A 20,513-nucleotide genomic window follows, 5' to 3' on the forward strand; every position below is an offset into this window, starting at 1 on the left:
CGAAGTAATCTCCAGTCACAAATTATTTTAAGGAAACACGATTTTCTATCAATAAAAATACTACATAAATGGTAGACGAGCGAGTTTTTTCAAGAGCAGAAACACATTCGTGCCACAATATCACTAATTGTTACACGCAATTCACACGTGACGCGAGTGAAAAACTTTTCCTGGACGGGGTCGGGGAAGTTTGCTCTTAGCCTAAAATGCCAGTCCTTGGATGGCCCTTGGACGGCCCTTGGACGAAGATTGACATGAATTTCAAGCTAGAAATATACTTTCCATGACCTCAGTACGATTTAACACAAAATAGAATGCAGGGGACTGATTAAAGGAAAGGTATGTTTGTTACAACATAATTCTAACAAGGTAAACAAAGTGGTACATCGCATACCACAGTTTTGCGTGAATTCTTGTGACCCAAACAGAGCTGTTGTGGTTCTCATTCGACCAGCACTAAAATATACATAAAAATATGTACTAAGCCAGCTAACTTTTAAAACTCAACCTGCAACAAAACATGAGACATAAGAAAGTTGTAAATCGAGCGTTCGCGAATGAGACGCCAACGTGATTTATTTACAAGCATACCACGGCTTTCTGTTCGGTCTGACAAATTGTTTTATCGTTCTGTTCTGTCTGTCTTCGGAACTCCGTAGCTTCTGGCTAACATTGTCTTTGGTTGTTTTAACAGTAAGCTTAAAATGTTCATTAAAATGTTTTCATAATGGTTCCAAGACTTTCTAAATGGATACGGGATAGACTTCCCATTAAAATGAATTCAAAGATTTCTTTACAGATTGCTTTTGCCGTTTAAACGGATGCTTGGATTTTTTAATGGATTGCTTTTGCCGTTTTAATAGATGCTTAGATTTCTCTAAGGGATCACTTTTGTCATTTTAAGGGCTGCTTAGATGTTCTTAACGGATACCCTTTTCCGTTTTAATGGATCCAGAGAATTTTTGAACAGTTACGAAAGCCATTCGAACGGTTTGATCATAACATTAAATGCTTTGCCTAAGGCTTGAAACGGTTTTCATGAAACATTTAAACAGATTACAAGCGGATAACAAACAGATGATAAAGGCTTTTATCCGGTTAACAGTTAAGGCGTAGTGTACGTTTTCCTGTGTAAGGTCACATCTGTTGTCATTCAGAAGTGCTGTTTTCTTCTTCTTGTGTGATATGTGAGCAAAGACTATTTTCGTTCAAATCGCACATTGCACCGCAAAGATTTCCTGTGTAAACAAATGAGACACCACCATTATTATCATTATTACAGACAAAAAGCTCTTGCGTAAAATGCATTTTGTGTTTCTAAACAAACGGTAATCAAGGAAACTTGAAAGGTGAACATTGTAAATTCTACCCTGTTTGCAATGCGTTAAAACATTACCGGTATAGCAATGGTTGTGATAAGCACTTGAATTATTTTCTGAAAACCGAAATCTCATGAGTTTGCCTTGTACATTCCTGTCTTTTTGAAGAGAATCCCATTGAATGAAATCTTTTAAGACAGCATGCACTGAACTTGAATATGTTTCTTATTAAGTAAGATAACAATCATATTGTTGGCGCCTTGAATTTGCATAAAGCTTCAAACATCACTGATATGTGAAAAAGTCACGCTTTTTTCATGTGTGCATGTAGTCCTGTGCTTGTTTTCGCCGACTGAGAAACTCTCTTGTTTTAAAATTTGGGTTGCTCTAGGAAGCTACTTCCCAGTAAATTTGTTGTTTGTTTAACCTTTGCCACAAGGGTCATTCCGGACAGAAAAAGCCATTTCAAATACAGTCATTTCACGCTGTTAGTCTGGGACTCCGGGACACATCTCAATAATTATTGTAAACAGTAAAAGTTCCTCCATGTCGCTGAAGAACAAAACGAGGCAAACCCAGTATCTAATTCAGGAAATGATAAAAATGTGCTGTTACTAAACTGATAAAAATAATTATAAACCAACAAAGAGCCAAAGGCCTTATCTCTGTCTCAAACTGTAAAGTTACATGTATCTTGCGACACACTCAATTCACAGGTTGCTTAGCACGTGACCAAACTCTTCCCACTGTCAGTGATAAATATTCGCAAACGAGAACTCTCTCCAAGAATGACTTCAACAGTGTTTAGGCTTTATATGGTTTACACTTTAGAACTAAATGTTAGTCACATCATTAACCCATTGACTCCTATGCCAGCTATAACCAGCTGTGCGAAAACTCACTTAAGGACAAATAAACCAATGAGAATCGACTTTCTGAGCATATTTTTAGAGGGCTTTAGGGGTCCTAGAAAGACGGTTTTCCGTCTTAAAATCATACACTTGAAAAGTGCAGGTAATCATGGTGCATTGCAGGCCAAATCTACAAACTTCTGGGGCCTTGTTTTCATTTCTAAAATGGAGGAATTACTTCTTTGGCACTTAAAAATGGAAAGGAAAAACATAAATTGATGTTTAGGTAGCCTCAGAATGGAAGATCAAGGTGTTGAGAGTCCTCAAACCTTTCTGGTGAAGAATTTTTCCTTCCTTCAACCACCACGAAAACATGACAGTGCGCTTTCAAGTGAGATTTGAGTATAGATCACGGATTAAAAGCAGCTTCCTGGACTTAAGAAAACAAAAATGGTAATGTACAGTATTGCTTCTAAGTTGAATTCAACTTTTAGAACAATCGGTAAAGCCACGGCCGATAAAGTTACTGCAAAACTTGTCAGCAAAATCTCAAGCTTTCGCTTTAGGGTGAAGAATTGATTTGAACTTTTGGTCATGCAGCAAAGCATGTCTGAGAAATTTTGAACATTTTTATGCTTTTAGATAGGTATTTTTGCCTCATCTTGAATGAAAATTTATCGTTATTGAACTTCCTCTCACGTTTCTTTTATTTGGTTGCCTTTATTTGGGAATTTTAGGTTTTAAAAGTGAACAGTATTTTTGCACACTGGATTTGTGCATATTTAATTTACAGCGAACCCCATGGTTTGTTTGTTTAGTTTATTTTCTTCGTTCAAATGTATTATTTTGAGTCTTATCCAGCCACTACAGAACTACTGAGAAAAGAACAAAGTGGGAACTAAATTAACACAGTTAAAATACCATTTATCTCAAAATAATTGGCTTGTTTTTGTCATCTTTTTGATGTACAACTTTCATCTTTCTTTCACTGTGCTGTATTATTTCATTGCATGGCTAAGAAATTATCTAATTTCTTCTTTTTAAAATGGTTTTTACATGTGTCTTTTGCCTTTATGTTCAGGTGTTTTTTTATATGTTATCCGTTATAGTAAAAGAGTGGAAATTCTGTTGTATTCGGTTTCGTTTTGTCCTCTGAAGTAAAAACTGAACTCATTTTTGTGTATTCAATTTTCTTGGCTTTTGTTGAGCGGCAAAGAAAAAAATATAATTTCTTGTTTTCTTTTCAGTTTTACAGATCAAGTTGAGTTCTTTTTGTTGATATTTTTTAAATATTTTGGCCCTTCATTTATTCAACTTTAAATAAACGATGTCTTGGAACCTGATCTTGTGTCTGTGGTTACTGCGCATATGGTTTATTTTTGTGCTTTCGCTCGCTCTGAAATATTTCACAAAAACACCAGGGAATTAGCGGTGGGTCGTGGGCAATTTCATGCAAGTATCAATGGGTTAAGAAACTTCCCAAGACCTCTTGGGTGATGGTAGCCGTATACGTAGTAAGGTCAACGATTTGTTTGTTCGTCGGTTCATGTGAGATAATCAACTTCTTCTTTGGCTATATTTGTTTATGTTTTGATGGATATAAGTACTTTGTAGAACATGTAAACAGCACCTCACACCAATCAAAGAATTTCAAGTTTCATCAAATGCGTATCCGTTCATTGCTTTTTCCTTGGCCATTTGAACAGCTGCCATGATCTGTTTGAAACATTTCTTAGGCCGTTTGATATCGCCTGAATTAACAGGCATATGTTTCATAATTTGGGTCGGTCCAAATTTGAATTAAGTTTGGCTCATGAAAAGTTTGTTGTCTGAACTGAACTTAAGGGTTTAGTTGTCAAGAGTTAAGAAATTGTCACATTATTACTTCTTACGGTAAGTGTGGGCTGGAAAATATAAATCTGACCGTTCCAGATTTTCGTGTGCTAAGATCTTAGCACAAAAAAGTTCTTGCGGTTTGAAAATCCTACCGCAAAGAAGTTCTTGGGTTTTGAAAATCCTACTGCAAAGAAGTTCTTGCAGTTTTAACTTCTATAACCACAAAGAAGTTCTTGCAGTTTTAACATCTATAACCGCAAAGAAGTTCTGGCGTCTTGCAGGATCCAAGATCCTTCCCGTAGGAAGCTGCAAGAAGTTGCTGGCTTGTAGACGCAAAAAGAAGTTCTTGCACGTGCATTACTTTTAGGCTGTACTGTAGCAGTTTTTTTGCAGTTGAAAAGTCGTCTGAGACGACATTCTTAACACTCAAACGCACGTGTGTGTTGTTTGCAAACTGATGCTTGTAATCAATTAATAAAATAATCAATTTACCACTCAAATTTTATTAGTCCGATTTAATTAATTGGTCAAGGGGTGGAGCAAGGCGATGACAGGGGGAGAAGCCTAATAAGTCCACTCTCTTCTTGCTTCTTGCTTCGCTCACAAACCCCGTCCCCCACCCCTGCGTGCTTGGTGCTCTCTTCACTCGCTTTTTCTTTTGTGTGCGTAAATAGAGAGACCTCCCTGAAGACTTTTTGGTTCTCCTATTCTATTGTTCTTGAGGACAAATAAACCAATCAGAATGGACTTTCTGACCATATATTTAGAGGTCATTAGGGGTCCGAGAAAGACGGTTTTTCCTCTTAAAATCATGCGCTTGAAAAGTGCAGGTAATCATGGCGCGTGGTGGGCCAAATCTTAAAACTTCCAAGGTCTTGCTTTTATTCCTAACACGGATAAATTACTGCTTTGGGCTTTAAAATAGAAAGGGAAAATACAAATCAATGTTTAGGTGGCCTCAGATCGGAGTGCTTTCAAGTAAGTTTTGATGACAGATCGCAGATTTAAAGCAGATTGACTTAAGAAACAAAAAATAGTAATGTACATTATTACTTCGAAGTTGAATTCAACTTTTGGAACTATCGGTAAAGCCACGGGCGTTAAAGTGACTGCAAAAGCGGTCGGCAAAACCTCAAGCTTTCGCGTTAGCGTGAAGAATAGTTTGAACATGTGGTCATGCAGCAAAGCACGTCTGCGAAATTTTGAACATTTTTTTACTTTTAAATAGGTTTCTTCGCCTCAGCTTGAATGAAAATTTATTGTTATTGAACTTCCTTTCGCATTTCTTTCATTTGGTTCCTTGTATTTGGGAATTTTAGGTTTTAAAAGTGAACAGTAACTTGCACATTGGATTTCTGCTGAGAAAAGAACTAAATTGCCACTAATTTAACACAGTTGAAATACAGCTGATCTCAAAATAATTGGGTTGTTTTTGTCGTCTTTTTGATTTACGACTTTCATCTTTCTTTTGCAGCACCATACTATTTTGCCGTGCGGCGAAGAAATTACTTGATTTCTTGTTTTCAGATTGATTTTTACATTGAGTTCTTTGCTTTTATTTTTCGAACTGTTTTCTTCAAATGTTAGCCATTATAGTATTATAATGAAATTCTGTTGTATTTGGTTTCATTTTTGTCCTCTAAACTCAATTATTAACTCATTTTCGCAAAGTCAATTTTCTTGGCATGTGTGGGACATTTTGTTGCGTGGTAAAGAAATAATATAATTTCTTGTTTTTTCATCAGTTTTTCACATCAAGTTGAGTTCTTTTTGTTTTGTTTTTTTAATTAACTTTATTTCCACACTACCAGACTAAGAAAAAAAAGAACACTACTTACAACGAAAAATACTTACAATACAGTGCTACAGTACAACATTTATCTACTACTTACTTGGTTACAGTTACAGTACTTACATTCCAGAAAACTTTTTCCCCTCCCCCTATTGTATACATATGACATTATTTAGGCACGATTAACCCCTTTTATAGTTTTTACAATAACCTATTGGATTTCTACCTTACTTAAAAAGAAAAAAAAGATGCTGATAATTTCACATTACTTATATTTCTACAAAAAATAATGCTATTTATTACAATATTTTGAGGTTGAGGTGGAGTTCTTTGTGTTGATATTTTTTAATATTTTGGTCCTTCATTTATTCAACTTTAAATAAATGATGTATTGAAACCTGATCTTGTGTCTGTGGTTACTGTGCATATGTTTTTTTTTGTGCTTTTGCTCACACTGAAATATTTCACAAAAACGTCAGGGAATTACGGGTGGGTTGTGGGCAATTTTATGCAGGCATCAATGGGTTTAGAAACGAAGTCCTGGTGAGATGCCTATCAGACAATGAATGCGTGTCAAATCTGTGCGCTTTAAAATGCCTAACATTGTGATCTTAAGATTAGAATATGAAAGAAATGTGAAATAAACTTTGTTTAAAATTAAATTTAAGATGAAGCCAAGAAATGCATACAAAAGCGCCTAAATATAGAGAATTTTAAAGCTAATAATTGCCAAAGTTATCTGCTAGAGATAATGTCGTTTTTGTTAAGGTTACTTCCTACCTTCACAGGTGTCCTTTCAGAAAAAATTTGTACATGTGCGAGTTTCGATAAAACCCTGACAAACTATATATCAGAAAAAAAAGCTTAAAATAAATGTAGTTTAACATAAAAATACAATTTAAGTGAGTTTTTCTTTTAGGAATTGTCAGGAGCCAGTAAGACGTGAAACAACCAAACCTTCAATTCAATTTATTGGGTATCGGATGCCGCAGCACGAGAATGTTACATTTACTTCTGTTTCATATAGTGGATTCAAGGACTTGAGTTGAAGTTGACAGTAACTGAACACCAGTGACTATAATTGTGAAAAAGACTAGTTGTTTTCAAGATGATATTCCGTGCCAGTATGTAGTTTTATTCATGTGCACTACAGTTGTTCAGAATTTGTAATTGCATGGCATGTAAAGAAAATAAAGGTAATAATGACATGCATAGTGACTGTAAGCTGTCGAGTTATACATGACTTCAGTTATCACTATCTCATAAAGGTACATTCCAGAACTATAAGATCAAATTAAGAGTGGGAAAACCATCTACAAATTTACACAACATTTACCGAAAATAGCCCCAAATGGCATCTCGGGGAATCATTTTTCAAAAATGTTCCCAGTGGCATACTCTCCCTGAAAGATGCATTGTGAGCAGGTGCTCTGTGGCAAGTTTTTCAGGCACACCTTAGCTGCTTACTTTTTGGATGGAACCTGCTACTCCATAACCTACTACTTACGTTTTCATCTACAATGTAACCTTAAACAACTGCGTTTCAATTTTATTACAGTACCTAGAAGATTAGAATAAATCAGCTAAGTCTTGTTACTTATGGATACAATATTTCTGAGGGCTAGGGGTGAGGAGTGCTGTGAAACCCCCTGGAACGGAAAATCCTGGAGGATGGGGGGTCAAACTGGAAAAATAAACCCGTGGTGGGGGTGTGAATATTTTCTGGAACCACACGATGGTATCTTGACAGAAGAATGATATGATCTAGCAAGTTTCCGGCAAAGAAATGTTTGAAACTGACACTTTTTAAAGAACTGGTGTTAAGTTGGTCTTTAAATCTTATGTGCTCAAACAAGTTAATCATTTAGTTTGCAATGCAAAATTTTCAGTACTCATTTCAAGTCAAAATTTACCATAGCCTTATATAAGGTAGCAAGGTAGCGAAATATAACCTTTTAATTATTCTTGTTAAAGCTCGAACAATCATCATAGTACAAATTAACTCCCTCTAGTAATGTCAGGTTGCCTATTGATATTACCAGCAATCACCTGCAGGTTTAAATAGTTTTATGTTATTTTCTACACAGTACGTCACAAAGTGAAAGACCTTGTTGAGTTGGTTCAGGATGATGACAGGTTAAAGCAAGAACGGAAAAGATCCAAGAAAAATCGTGATAAGTACAAAGGAGTTTCAAGTGAGGACTATGCAAGGAATTACAGTATGTTGTCTTTTGTGCATATTATGTATTTGCTTCTCCAACATCAGAATGTTATTTATGAACATTTCTTTCAATCTCAATGTTGAAGTTTCCCATGAAGTGTAGTACAATGGGGAGGGGTATGCAGAGCTAATAGGATACAGGCCTGTCAATAAGAGCTGTAACCTGTGATACCTGCTACTGCTGAGTATGTTTGATGGACCATCGATGTTATCAGTGAACTTGCCTATAGTCGAAACAATTCACTCAAAAGGTAACAAGTTTGTTACAGGTGTGAAGATTAAGGCTACAGGTGACTCAAAACTTAATGACAGCCCTCCAGTATCTGTAACTGTTCTGGTTTCTTGAAAGTATTTCAACTTTCATAGTTATCCCATTGTATTCCGATGCTCCCTCATGGGCTCAGTAACAAAATTCCAATGTGCCCACATGTGCCCTTAGGGAGGCGCGGTGGCCTCATGGTTAGTGCGCTCGTCTCCGGATCGAGCGGTCCAGGTTCGAGCCCTGGCTGGGGACATTGTGTTGTGTTCTTGGGCAAGACACTTTACTCTCACAGTGCCTCTCTCCACCCAGGTGTATAAATTGGTACTGGCGAACTTAATGCTGGGGGTAACCCTGCGATGGACTAGCATCCCATCCAGGGGGGAGTAGAAATACTCCTAGTTGCTTCATGCTACAGAAACCGGGATAAGCTCCGGCCTGATGGGCCACTTGGCTCGTAAGCAGACTTTACCTTTTTACCACATGTGCCCAGTAAAAAATAGCTTGTTTTAATTGGCCGCAATGTATAAACTTAGCTCCCCTGGGTATTGCCAAGCAGTGAAATAGGACATGCATAAATACATTTTCATTTGAGAGCAAACTCAACATTTTTCTAAAAAATTTTAGAGAACTTCAATGTATGTCTTTGCTCTAAACATGCTTCTGGAAGATCTAGTGATGTTTCATACAAACCAGACCAAAAGAGTTTTTTGTGGTTTTCACCATGGCAGAAGTTGCTCAAATACAAAAAGAATACTAGATGCAAGGGGAACAACAAAGTCTTGATTAGGTTGATACCTTGGCACAACATGTGACACAAGTTCTTCTTCATGTTCATAACATTTTCTTCAAAATAGGCACATTCTTTGCTTTGTCCTTCTGCCCAGATGAATAGCACTTCTCTCAACAAAAAAACTTTCTTTCCACATAATACAACCAGTGTACTGGATGAACAGTTAAAAGAAATATTTCACCCTCCCGTACAGAATCCTTACATGTACATCCCAGTGGTCTTCACATGACCTTTGTTGTGTACTGCACTGCAACATCTTACACAATGATCAGGGTTCTTGTTAAGAGCCGGTAACCGGTTATTTTTACTGGCTGTTCAAGTAAATGTTACCGCCTGTTTCACTGAAATATTTACTGAAATTATCCAACGAATGTTTGTCTGTTCAAAGGTGAAATCCCATTGCGTTTATGGGAAAATATTGCTTTCCCCTTCCAACCAATGCCGTGAAAATATCTCGCAGGTGTTACCACTTTGAAAATACATAATTTGTTGAAGCAATCCAGCTTGGTTTTGCCAATTCACCCCTAGAAACGACATCCGCCAATTTGTCTTTTCCATTCCTCTCGCGGCCAGGGGAAACCCCCCATAATCCATTGTGAATCGTTTACAAAATGGTGTCTGCACGTGGAAAACGACAGAAAGGTCTTTTAGAATTTGGTTTTCAACCAAAGCATCAGAAAAGCAGTTGTGAGTGAAAATCAATAAAATAGCATAACCTACTTTCTTTTTGCTGAGTATTTGATTAATTTAACAGCCGCTGACACGCGACAGGGATCGCTACGAATGTCAAGTTAACACTTGAACTCACTTGCCTGTGTAGTGTCTTCTGAATCCTGAGTTTTGAGCAGTTGTATTTTCCCTGTTGCAGTTAAAGCTTAGTACTATTTCAAAGTAGTTCCTAGTATTAAAATTGGGGAAGAAAAGTAACATGAGAGAGAAAAAAAAGGATAAGCGTTTGCGTAATATTAAAGAGCCACAGTCACGCAAACTGTAAGTAAGAAACTGAAAAATGATTATGTTACGCTAAGTGGTGCAAACTTCATTTGTAGGTTTCATCATTGAATTATTTTTTCTTCATGTACAGATGACTTGCTCTCTATTTCTACTGTTACTGATATGTTCCCTGCATCTTCTATCACTTCTAACACAACCGTAGCTATGTCTAGTCTGTCTGCTATAGAAAATACAACTCGGGCTAGTTCCTCCTTTGATCTTGCATCGACCTCTACAATAATTGTCTCTGCTTCTATCAGTGCACCTAGCACCTCCCAGTTTAGCAGTAATGTAAAACCTGTGGCAGTTGAAGAGATGCTCGAGACATTAAAAACATGTTTTCCGGGTCACACGTTACATAGCTTGTACAATTGCCAAAACAAGTGCATGAATTTCTCACCTTCAAAACACAGTTCGCTGAGTGGAATATATAAATGACCTTTCCAATCATTGCGCATGAAAGATATCATTAATCTGCCAAAATAGCATCACAGCTCGACGAAATGTTAGCTATGAAACTCACCTCGTTATTTCAGAAGTAATGCTAAATTGTTGACTTGATTCAAAACTCCAAAACACCACAGTTCCGATAAGTAAATGCAATTGTACTTAATCACTATGTTACACACTTGCCAAAATGCCATTTTCACAGCATGTAGAACCACGATTTTTCTTGCACCCGACCCCAGTCTCCACGCCAGTTTCCTGCGATAGCGACTGTTCGTGTTTATTTAACTTAGACCAGAAATCATTCACTCATTCGCTTTACATTAATGTTTAAAGCACCTTGATGGTCAGTCATCATGCCTAAAGTTTCAAATTATACGAGAACTCAAATCGAGCCCCTTCACAAGCAAGATCTCCACCCAGCAGATCATCGAAGAATGCAGGTTTACTGGTAAGCAGTAGTAAGCCTCACTAGCGTCTCTCATTTCATCAAGAAACTACAAATTACTGGCTCCGTGGTGAATCTACCACACTTGGGAAGACCAACAAAGTTGTCTGTAGATGCAAAAGCATTTATAGATCAACAGATGCAAAAAAATGATGAGACTATAAGCCAACAGATTCAGAGGAAGCTGGCAAAATGTGGGATTGCCGTGAGTCCATCCACCGCACAAAGATCTCGCCAACAGCAAGGCTAGACTCTGCAGCGGACCGCTTATTGTCAGCTGATCTGAGATCTCGCAATATTAGGTCACACATCAGTTCTCTAGTACATGATATCACCTTGAACATGTGGTTCTAATGATTGTTAGAGTAGGATCTAGTAGCACTACACAGAGTAGCACAATGACCTATGTGGCTTGCTTTCTTGTACACACTTGATGATGTATTACAGCTATACATATACAAAGATAGATATTTGCAAGACTCTCTACTACTTGACGATTTTCGATTCAGTGTTGACCATGTAGAGTGCCATTTCTTTCTCATGTTTTGTACAAACTTGATACTGTCATTATTGATCCTAATTCACATGATCACTGATCAAAACTAAAAATCATAATTCAATAAATAAAGTCAAGAATCTGGGATATGAAAGAGGATTGATAGATAAACAACCTCGCCAAGAATTAGATTTCTGCAGTTTTTCATTCGTGTGTTATCCGGAGAAGTGTTTCACCCAAATTTTACAGAGTTTTGACAGCCGTAAAGTAACAGAAACATCTGTCATTGAGTTTTGCAATGATCCGTAAGCAAAAAGATGGCGCCACGCAGTGCATTGTAGGTAAATGTACCAAATTAACATACGTAAACAGACAAGATGGTGCCTTTTGTGTCAGACGTCCATCTCTCTGAAGATGAAATTCCAGGGGCCAAGTTAGCAAAAGAAATCGAAAAGCTCACCAAATCTGAAGCCATAAGATGGTTAAAGCGTCGAGGATGCCAAAATTTAAGTCAACTCAGTTTAAAAGAGCTGAAACACAAGTAAGTTGTAGATCGCATGAGTGCTGTTTTGAGGTGTTTCAATCGATCTTATAATTTTTATTTAATTAGATACATTGTCTCACAGATGATTTCTATTTCTGCCTTACTAGAGTCCAGTTATATATTGAAAATGGCTGGGATGAGAAATTTCTAAAGGACCCAGGCGGGAAATTCTACGAGCAAAAGAGGAAAGAAACACTCGGTAGTGAGCATAGAGTTTTAGAGAAAATACTCAATGGTGATATTCCCCAGAACTGCTGGATGTCTTCGCTGTCAGGCATTCTGACTATCACCCACTCGGTTGTCGAGAAGTATTTTGAGCTGACTTCCGACAAGAAGCATGTAAAGGAAGGATATGCCTTCTCCAAGACAAAAAAGTTCGAAATGTTTGGGAAACCCATGCGAATCAACCTTCTGCCAAACCAAAACAGCATGTTTGTACTTGAAGGCTGTACACGGCCCGCTATGAAACAAGCCAAAGGTATTTCATCTGGTGAAGGGCTTTATGCATGTTCAATAATTTTCGATAAGACATCTGGAAAAATTCTAGCTGCAAAAGACCACTCGTGTACTGCTGGGAAATGAGGATTTTGCAAGCATGTTGTTGCTTTGGCGTACAAACTGGTAGAGGCCACCATGTCATGCAGTGTTGAGCTTCCCAAGTCAATCAGCTGCACACAGGTCCGTCAGCAGTGGGGAATACCATCCATAAGAGCCTCACAAGATCCAGAGAAAGAGCACATGAAGAGAATTCTACTGCAAGAAATTGTGTTTGAAAAGCATCTGCTACAGCGCGACAAAAGTGGACGAAGAAAACATAAATTGCCAGTGGAGGTGAGTCGTGGTTACACATCAAGACCGAACGGAGAGCCAGCAGTTGATAATGAACGAGTAACCAAGCTATGTGATGACTTAGCTTCATCCAAGTGCCCTAAAGTAGTATCTGAAATTTTGAAACTTAACTCTGTCAAAGAGAAAGAAAATGTGTCTGTAGATAAGAGTTGTGTTTCCATTAGTGACTCAATGCAAGAGTGTCAAAATAAAGAAAATGTGACTGAAGTAGGTTTACCTGCTGCTCAAAGAAGTTCTGAGTGGTTCAGTAAGAGAATTGGAAAGATAACATCATCAAAGGCACACGCTGTAATTGGTCTACAAGGGAAGAGGGAGTTTCAAGAAACTTGGGACTGCATCAGAAATAAAAAAGCAGAACCCTCAAAAAATTTCAGGAACTTTCACAGAGGTATTGTATTTGAAGATGAAGCTGCAAATTGCTTTACAAGTGAGAGTGCTGCTGTTGTGGAAAAATGTGGTCTTTTTCTTCTGGAAAGTGACCAATTTTATGGAGCTTCCCCAGACAGGACATTTCCAGGTGAAACATGCAAGACACTTGTAGACATTAAAAATGGAAAACAAGGTGGGCTTTCGGGACTGTGTCTGTGTGCTGAAGGTAATTTGGAACCGCTATCTTCGGTAACTGGGGCTCATGTTGCCCAAATACAGTTGCAGGAAGAATGTGCACAAGCCAATATTTGTATTCTCCAATCCTGCCGTATTTTCCCGTGTATAAGTCGACCTTTCAAGACCTAAAGATCAGTCCAAAAATTCGCCCTCGACTTATACATGGGTCAAAACTTGAGATCCAAGCGGCAGTTAAATAATTAGCATAATAATTGTCTTTCAATGTTAACAAACATGTGATTAATGGCAGCACAGTTTACAACATACGTTCGCTTAGTGATTTTTCTCTCTATATCAGAGCTTCAAGTTAAAATGCATCAACATTTATCCGTTAAATTTTTAACCTGGATCTTGTAGACACTCACTGGCTCAATTTTGTCATAAAATACCAATATTTTTCCTGTAAATAAAGCTGTAGTAAAGCCGCTTGGAGAAAACATCTTGTGCGCTTCGAACTTCTCTGCTTGATAACCTGGCAGGATACGAGTGTGAGGACTTCTGTACCAGTACTTGACCGATTTCAAGGCTTGACTACCAAGTTCCCAACACACGCTTTGCACTTTGTTTATGGCACTGTTCTGAAAGTCATGAGCTTCTTTGGTGTTTTGCCTGTCTTATAAAGCCACTTTTAATCTCTTCACACTTAAGGTTTGTTTGAAATCCTTATGTTTGATTTTTTGAGCATTTTACAAAAATTATTGTCGAAAAGCCTGCATGCACACGTGTTGCTAAACTGGGTAAAATGCTCGTATACATGCCATAATAAGCTTTAAAGCTGCACGTTGAAACTTGCTGTGATTTGTTTACATATCTGTGGTAGCTGAAAGATAATTTTAAGAAATACAAGATAAGTTTTCCAAGAAATTCTTACCTGGAAATTAAGAAAATCTAGTTTTTGGCCTCAAAAATTGGGGGTTGACTTATACACGGGATCGTCTAATACACGGGTAAATATGGTATGTTCCAGAGAGTAAGAAGTCAAAGTATTTTTTAATCGGGAAGAACAATAATTTCATTGATGTTTTTTAAGTATGCTGCAATGCAATCCTAAGCAATAGTAGAATAGACATTACATCTCTAGATAATATCTTGGCCCAGAAGCTTCAAGGACTGTCAAATCAAGTGCCCAGTTTTGAGAACTTACTACCCTTATGGCAGTGGGCAAATGAACTTGCAAGATCATGCATAGAAGTTATTTTTCTGTCATCTGATAGTTAACAGTGGGTCGTCCTTAGATGTTTTCATAAATCCAGAAGACAGCTTAAGTTAAACCAGCAACCACCAGCTTTTATTTTCAAAGTCTTTTAAAAGCTTTGTTTGAAAATTAGCTATTTAAAAATACAGTTTGGTATTAAATATATTTTGAAATGCACAAATTATAGATTTTTGGTTCAATGCTTCACTTACTCTTAAATATATCTTAAATTTGTTAACAATAAATAAGTAGATGTAAATAAATATTTATTTCCAGAGCACAACACTGGTTATTATGTTTGATATTATTATTTCACTTGTGAACAATTTCATTGAACACAGCAATTGAAATGTGCTTTTCAAAATTCTGTTTCCTACAATTTTCAGGATATCTGAGTCACAGATCTATCACCTTTGTATGTACAGATAGAAGATTACTTTACATATTGCCATGATCATAGCCCCAACAAGTGTGGTCAGTGTGTTCTCAATTGTTTGGGCTTAATTTTCTGATCATGTTGCCTATTATAGACCCTGATTTCCACATAATGGCTTGCATTACAAAATGTATTTCAGAAGATACAAAAATACTGGCATCAAATAGTGTCACTCTTCATCTGACATGCTTCCAGCATACAACTCAGAAACAAATGCTGGAAGCATAATTGGGGACAAGCCAATAAGAGCTTTACCAGCATTATTGTCAAATATTGTCAGTCGGTTATGCGTAATAAATTCAGTGTTCCAGATAAGTGTGTGGTCTCAGGTCAAAAACACGATAAGGTCAGCTACATGAACCGACATGTTAATGAAAAAATACTTTTTAGCACTTGATTTGGTGGAAACAGCGGGAATTGACCTGTTGGAATTCCTTAACTGACATACTGCATTGAAAAATTATCTGGAACCCTAAATAATATGCAGTTCTTAACAGAAGGCAAGCAATAATTTCATTTACGAGAAATGATACGGTCACCTAAACACAAAACATTATGTGTTTAATAACATTGTCATTGTTATTATGAGCAGAAAATTGAATTTACAGTAAGTACTTCATGCATGTGAAACATGTTATTCCTCATGTTCTTCTTCGCCATTAATTAATGGTGGTAGGAACGCAGTCAGCCAGCAACATACTTTCCATAGTTTTGACAGAAGGTGTCCATGACAAATAGGAATATTTCCTGTAAGAATTCTAAAAACCTTGATCCTTCTTATTGCTCGTTCAACATGTACTCTGACCTGAGAGTTCTTCCTGTTATGCACATCTTCTTCAGTAAACTGCTTCTTTCCTCCCAGTTTCACTGATGTGTCTATTCTTACTCCATAATCATCCAGGATGTGTTGGACAATAAATCCTTTGTCAGCCAACCATCTGTCCCCTCTTTGGGCCAATGCCAAAATGCCACAGACAGAATCTCTTCATCTGATATGCTTCCAGGATACACCTCAGATACAAATGCTGGAAGCATAATTGGGGACAAGCCAACGAGAGCTTTACCAGTATTATGGCCTTTACACTCTGACCATGTTGCGCTCTGCTGAATAACTTGTGAAGATTTCTTGATGAATAGCTCAGTGCAGTCAATAATGAGGTACACGTGCTCATGCTCCTGGCTTAAAACTGTTGGGCAAAAACCTCTTCAAAAAATTCAAAAAGTTTTTCTTAATTTTTCTTTAATTAGTGTCGCCAATTAGCGTGTAAAACGCGTGCATTTGGTCAACCCAGGTAGAAAAAATCTTAGATACTTCAGTTTGATCTGTGTTAAATCGATCGGCAAGGTCTTTTTCAAGTAAGCTTAGCCTTGGTCTATTCATGGTTAAAAATAACTCATCAATCTCCACGAGATTACAAGGTCTTCCTCTGGACACAACATATGATGGATGTTTCGTGACATAACTTTTGTGTAGCCATTATAGTAATTTAGTTGAAAACCCGACCGCGGTTTCAGAAAATTGTATAAGGCAAGAAATGTTTTGTAATCTGGCACGCTGGTGTAGAACCTGATATCAGAGTCTGAAAGCATGGACCTATTTATGCCACATCGTTCAATCTTTCGGTGTTCCTCAAGTGACTTTATCCTTTCCAACAATATGTTAATTTCATGGCTGCATGTACAGCCTTGGTTTTTGTTCGCATCCAAGCCCTGCTGCAACACTACATTGTCATTATCTGATTTTCCCTGCAGTGGGAAATTCTCCTTTACTGAAACTGTCTTGGCAGTAATGTTCATGCTATCGACACTCGTTGTTGAGGCGGATTTATTCTTGTCTTTGTCCTGCTGCAAACTTGAAATGTCTACCGGCCACACAATTTTACCACTTTTTAAATCCCTTCTTGGAAAAATTTAGGGTATATTGTTTGTTCCATATTTGTGTCCTCCGGGAAAATGCGCGCTACATACTTGGTTGCTCGATTTCCACTTGTAATTCTTGCATTGTAAACTCAGAGCTCTCATCCATTTTTGCCTTAATTTTTCCTCTTTTGGGAAGGAATAATATTTCAGAGTTGTATTTTTCCAACTTTTATGACCGCAGCCCGCAACAGCACAGTTAAAAGGCATCAGAACCCGCTTCAGTGGACTCTGCGACCGACCGCCATATTGTTTCAATGTCTGTTTACATGTGTTAATTTGGTACATTTACCTACAATGCACTGCGTGGCGCCATCTTTTTGCTTACAGAGGATTGAAACGAAAAGTTATTACTCTAGAGTTCCGACATGTTGAAACTGATACTTTTTCTAGTGCAAGAATTGTCCAGTTAGCAAGAACTAAAGTGATAACTCATCCTTTGACCTATGCGACAGTCCTCTTGGGCCGTTATTTAATTTCAGGCAACGCAAAAGCTTGGAGACTCAACGTGCCCTATTACAAAATGAAGAATCTTGTCGAGTTAAAACATTGTGAAACGTCAAGTTCCTAAAGGGTCTTATGTCTGATAAAACTTAAACCTCTGAAGAAGAGGTAATTTTTTTAAAAAAATATGACTGCATCGCATAAAAACCAAGAATACATCACCACGTTATTTGATACCACACAAATATTCCTGCACAACATGAGAATATAATATACACACATAAGCGACAAAACTAATGGAAAAATAACAGCTTATAATGCACTCTGTTCGAGCAAAAACAAAATCAATGTAATAATCATGACAGAGGTCACATAAATTTGACAATTACATTTCTCTTCACTCTGATGAAAGCCAGTTGAAGTCAAACATGGCAACTTTGTTGTAGTTTCACGAGTTTCATCACGATGCACCTTGTCTTTATCAGAACTTAAAACTTTCGAAAATTCTGAAGTAACACTCTGTGCATATTTTTTGTTCATTGATAAGTCATATAAGTCATTTGATTTCTGGTTCAGTTGGTTCTAGTAAGACCTTCGGTAAATCATTCGATTCTCTTGCTAGTTTGAGTTGGTGGAATGACCAGTTTCAACTAAAAATCATGGAAATTCCAGGGATGGGAGGAGTACCGTGAAGCCTGTGGAATGGAAAATCCCTGGGGGTGGGGGTCAAACTGGAAAAAAAAAAAAAACAGAAACCCTCTGTGGGAGGTATGGATATTCTCTTGAACCACACATTGAGTGTTTTTAAATGTTTTATTGTGTAAGGTTTAATTGAAATGGAAAATCAAAGAAAACTTAGTTCATCTAAGCTCCGTAATTTAATTATCCTTATTAAATAAAATAATTTCAGGCTAGTTCCCCAGAGATTTGGGCTAGTAAGATGAAATTACAGCTTGCCCAAAGGGCAAGCGGAGTTTTTCAATTTCATCTCACCCTGATTTCAGTTTTTAGTGGACAAAACTCTGGTACCAGTATAATTTTAAGTATTTAAAGTGCCTATGAAGTAAAAAGTAATTGCTGCTGATTTGAAAGGCTTTTCAAAGTAAAGAAGAATGGTGTTTTCCTTTTTGGAATATCTTTTTTAGTGTTAGAGATATTCACGTTTTTGTAGTATGACTGATGACGTCTTAGGTGGTTCCACTAAAACAGTTCAACACTCAATCAAGAATATCTCTAGAAATATTAAAGCAGTGTTCTTTAAACTTGGCACCAGAAATGTACATCACAAAAGAAACAAAATGACGCATGTCGTGCCGTCGCTATAACAACAGTTATGCTGCTCGTCCTGTAAAATTAAAACTAACATTACCAGATTTTATCTTAAACAAGGATCATCCACTCCCAACAATCTAATGGGGAGATTTAAGACAATATGGGAATCGGGTGTGTTCTGGGCAAGACCCTCTGTCCCTTTTTGAAGGTTTGCAAATTGGCATATTTGGTTTTTCTCAGAAAGAGACTAGGGCCAAAAGTGATGCCATGGCAGCAACACAGGTGTCATTCTGTTTCTTTTGTGATGCACATTCGTGGTGCCAAGTTTGAAAAAACACTGCTCCAATATTTCTAGAGATATTCTTGATTCAGTGTTTTACTGTTCAAGTGGAACCACCTATGACGTCATCACTTTCCTCATTTGCATAATACAAACACGTAAATATCTCTAGAACGAAAAAAGATATTCCAAAAAGGGAAACACCAATATTCTTTACTTTGAAAATCCTTTCAAATAAGCAGCAATTATTTTTTACTTCATAGGCACTTTAACATGCCATTTTACATTTTGTTTAAGCTAAAGATATAAATAGGTGCCTGTAAATACACCAAAAAACAATTTTCCATGGGAATGAGAGATAATAAATTTCAAAGTTCAAAGAAATTGTGCAAACACAGGTAAAATCATCAGTTTCATTTCACTAGTACTTTCAAGTGTTTTACATGCAGTGCAACCTTCGTTTTCGACGTTTGGTGTCACTAGATATATTTTTTGGAGAAGTTATTTAAAACAGTTGTACAGAAGTTTGCAATATGATGTAAATAATCTTGGTGGTAGGTTTTCGTCCACTTCTTGCTTGAACTTCTGGTGGATTCCATCTTAATGTTTTTTCCCTCATTATTGATTACTAAGCCATGGATAGTAAATGGTTTGAACCCAGGAGTATCAGTAGTTCGTATAGTGTGATCGTCCGGGTGAGGGTAGTTCTGAAAAGAACTGTTGTTGGTGACTGATGTTTTGACAACCTGATCAGAAGTCATCTTCAGAGTCAAGTGAATAGTGTTTGTCAGTCGATGATGTTATAAGTCTGGTCTATTAAACATTATTGGTCAGTTTAGCCATGATGGTATTCCCTTTAAGACTCGTCATTGGTGGGTTTCGATCTGTCTATTGTTAGTCAAATTAGTCGGTTTTTGGTCCATGTATTGTTAAGTCGGTCTGTTAGAAGTGCATTTGTCAGTTTCGTTTCTGTCATGGATAAGTCATTTGTAAGGCGCTGGTAGTTGTTGACATCTGTTAAGAGGCATTTGTTCTAGGTTAGTGTACCAGCTTTCCAGAGTCATGTCGTTGAAAATAGTTTGTACGGTAGGTTAAGCACTGAGCAGAGTCCCAGTCAATGTTGTGGTTTGTCAGTTGATGATGTACAGAAATGTGATTGTTGGCATCACCATTTCTCATGGCTCATTTGTGTTCAGTCAGTCTTGTGTTAAGGTTTCTGCCAGTCTCACCAGTGTAGGAAGCCTGGCAGTCGGAGCATTTGATCTCGTAAAGTGCTCCCTGTCTGTTGTTAGGTTCGTCCCTGTCTTTCACGTAAGTAAGTGTCGTAACGTAGTTGTAGGTTTGTGGGCTACACAGATGTTGTAGGGCTGTAGGATCTGTGAGATGGTCTCAGAAGTGCCCTTAATGTAAGGTATAGTCACTGTAGTAACAGATGTTGGGTACCTGTTTGTAGCGTCAGCTTCAGTAGGTTGGTAAATGTTTCGTCTAATAAAGTCAGTGTTGTAGTTATTTTTG

General features: G+C 37.4%; 1 protein-coding gene across 3 annotated transcripts in view; it reads left to right on the forward strand.

Annotated features, from left to right (window-relative positions):
- LOC145479973 (clathrin interactor 1-like) overlaps nucleotides 1-20,513 on the forward strand; it is a 111,207-nt gene that overhangs the window by 8,676 nt on the left and 82,018 nt on the right. For all 3 annotated transcript variants that reach the window (XM_081458462.1, XM_081458461.1, XM_081458460.1), the window contains exon 4: nucleotides 7,886-8,017. In XM_081458462.1, the coding sequence (XP_081314588.1) occupies nucleotides 7,886-8,017 (132 nt within the window). The remainder of the gene's footprint in view (nucleotides 1-7,885; nucleotides 8,018-20,513) is intronic.

The sequence above is a fragment of the Orbicella franksi genome, chromosome 2 (assembly GCF_964199315.1).
Source record: "Orbicella franksi chromosome 2, jaOrbFran1.1, whole genome shotgun sequence".
NCBI classification, from domain to species: domain Eukaryota; kingdom Metazoa; phylum Cnidaria; class Anthozoa; order Scleractinia; family Merulinidae; genus Orbicella; species Orbicella franksi.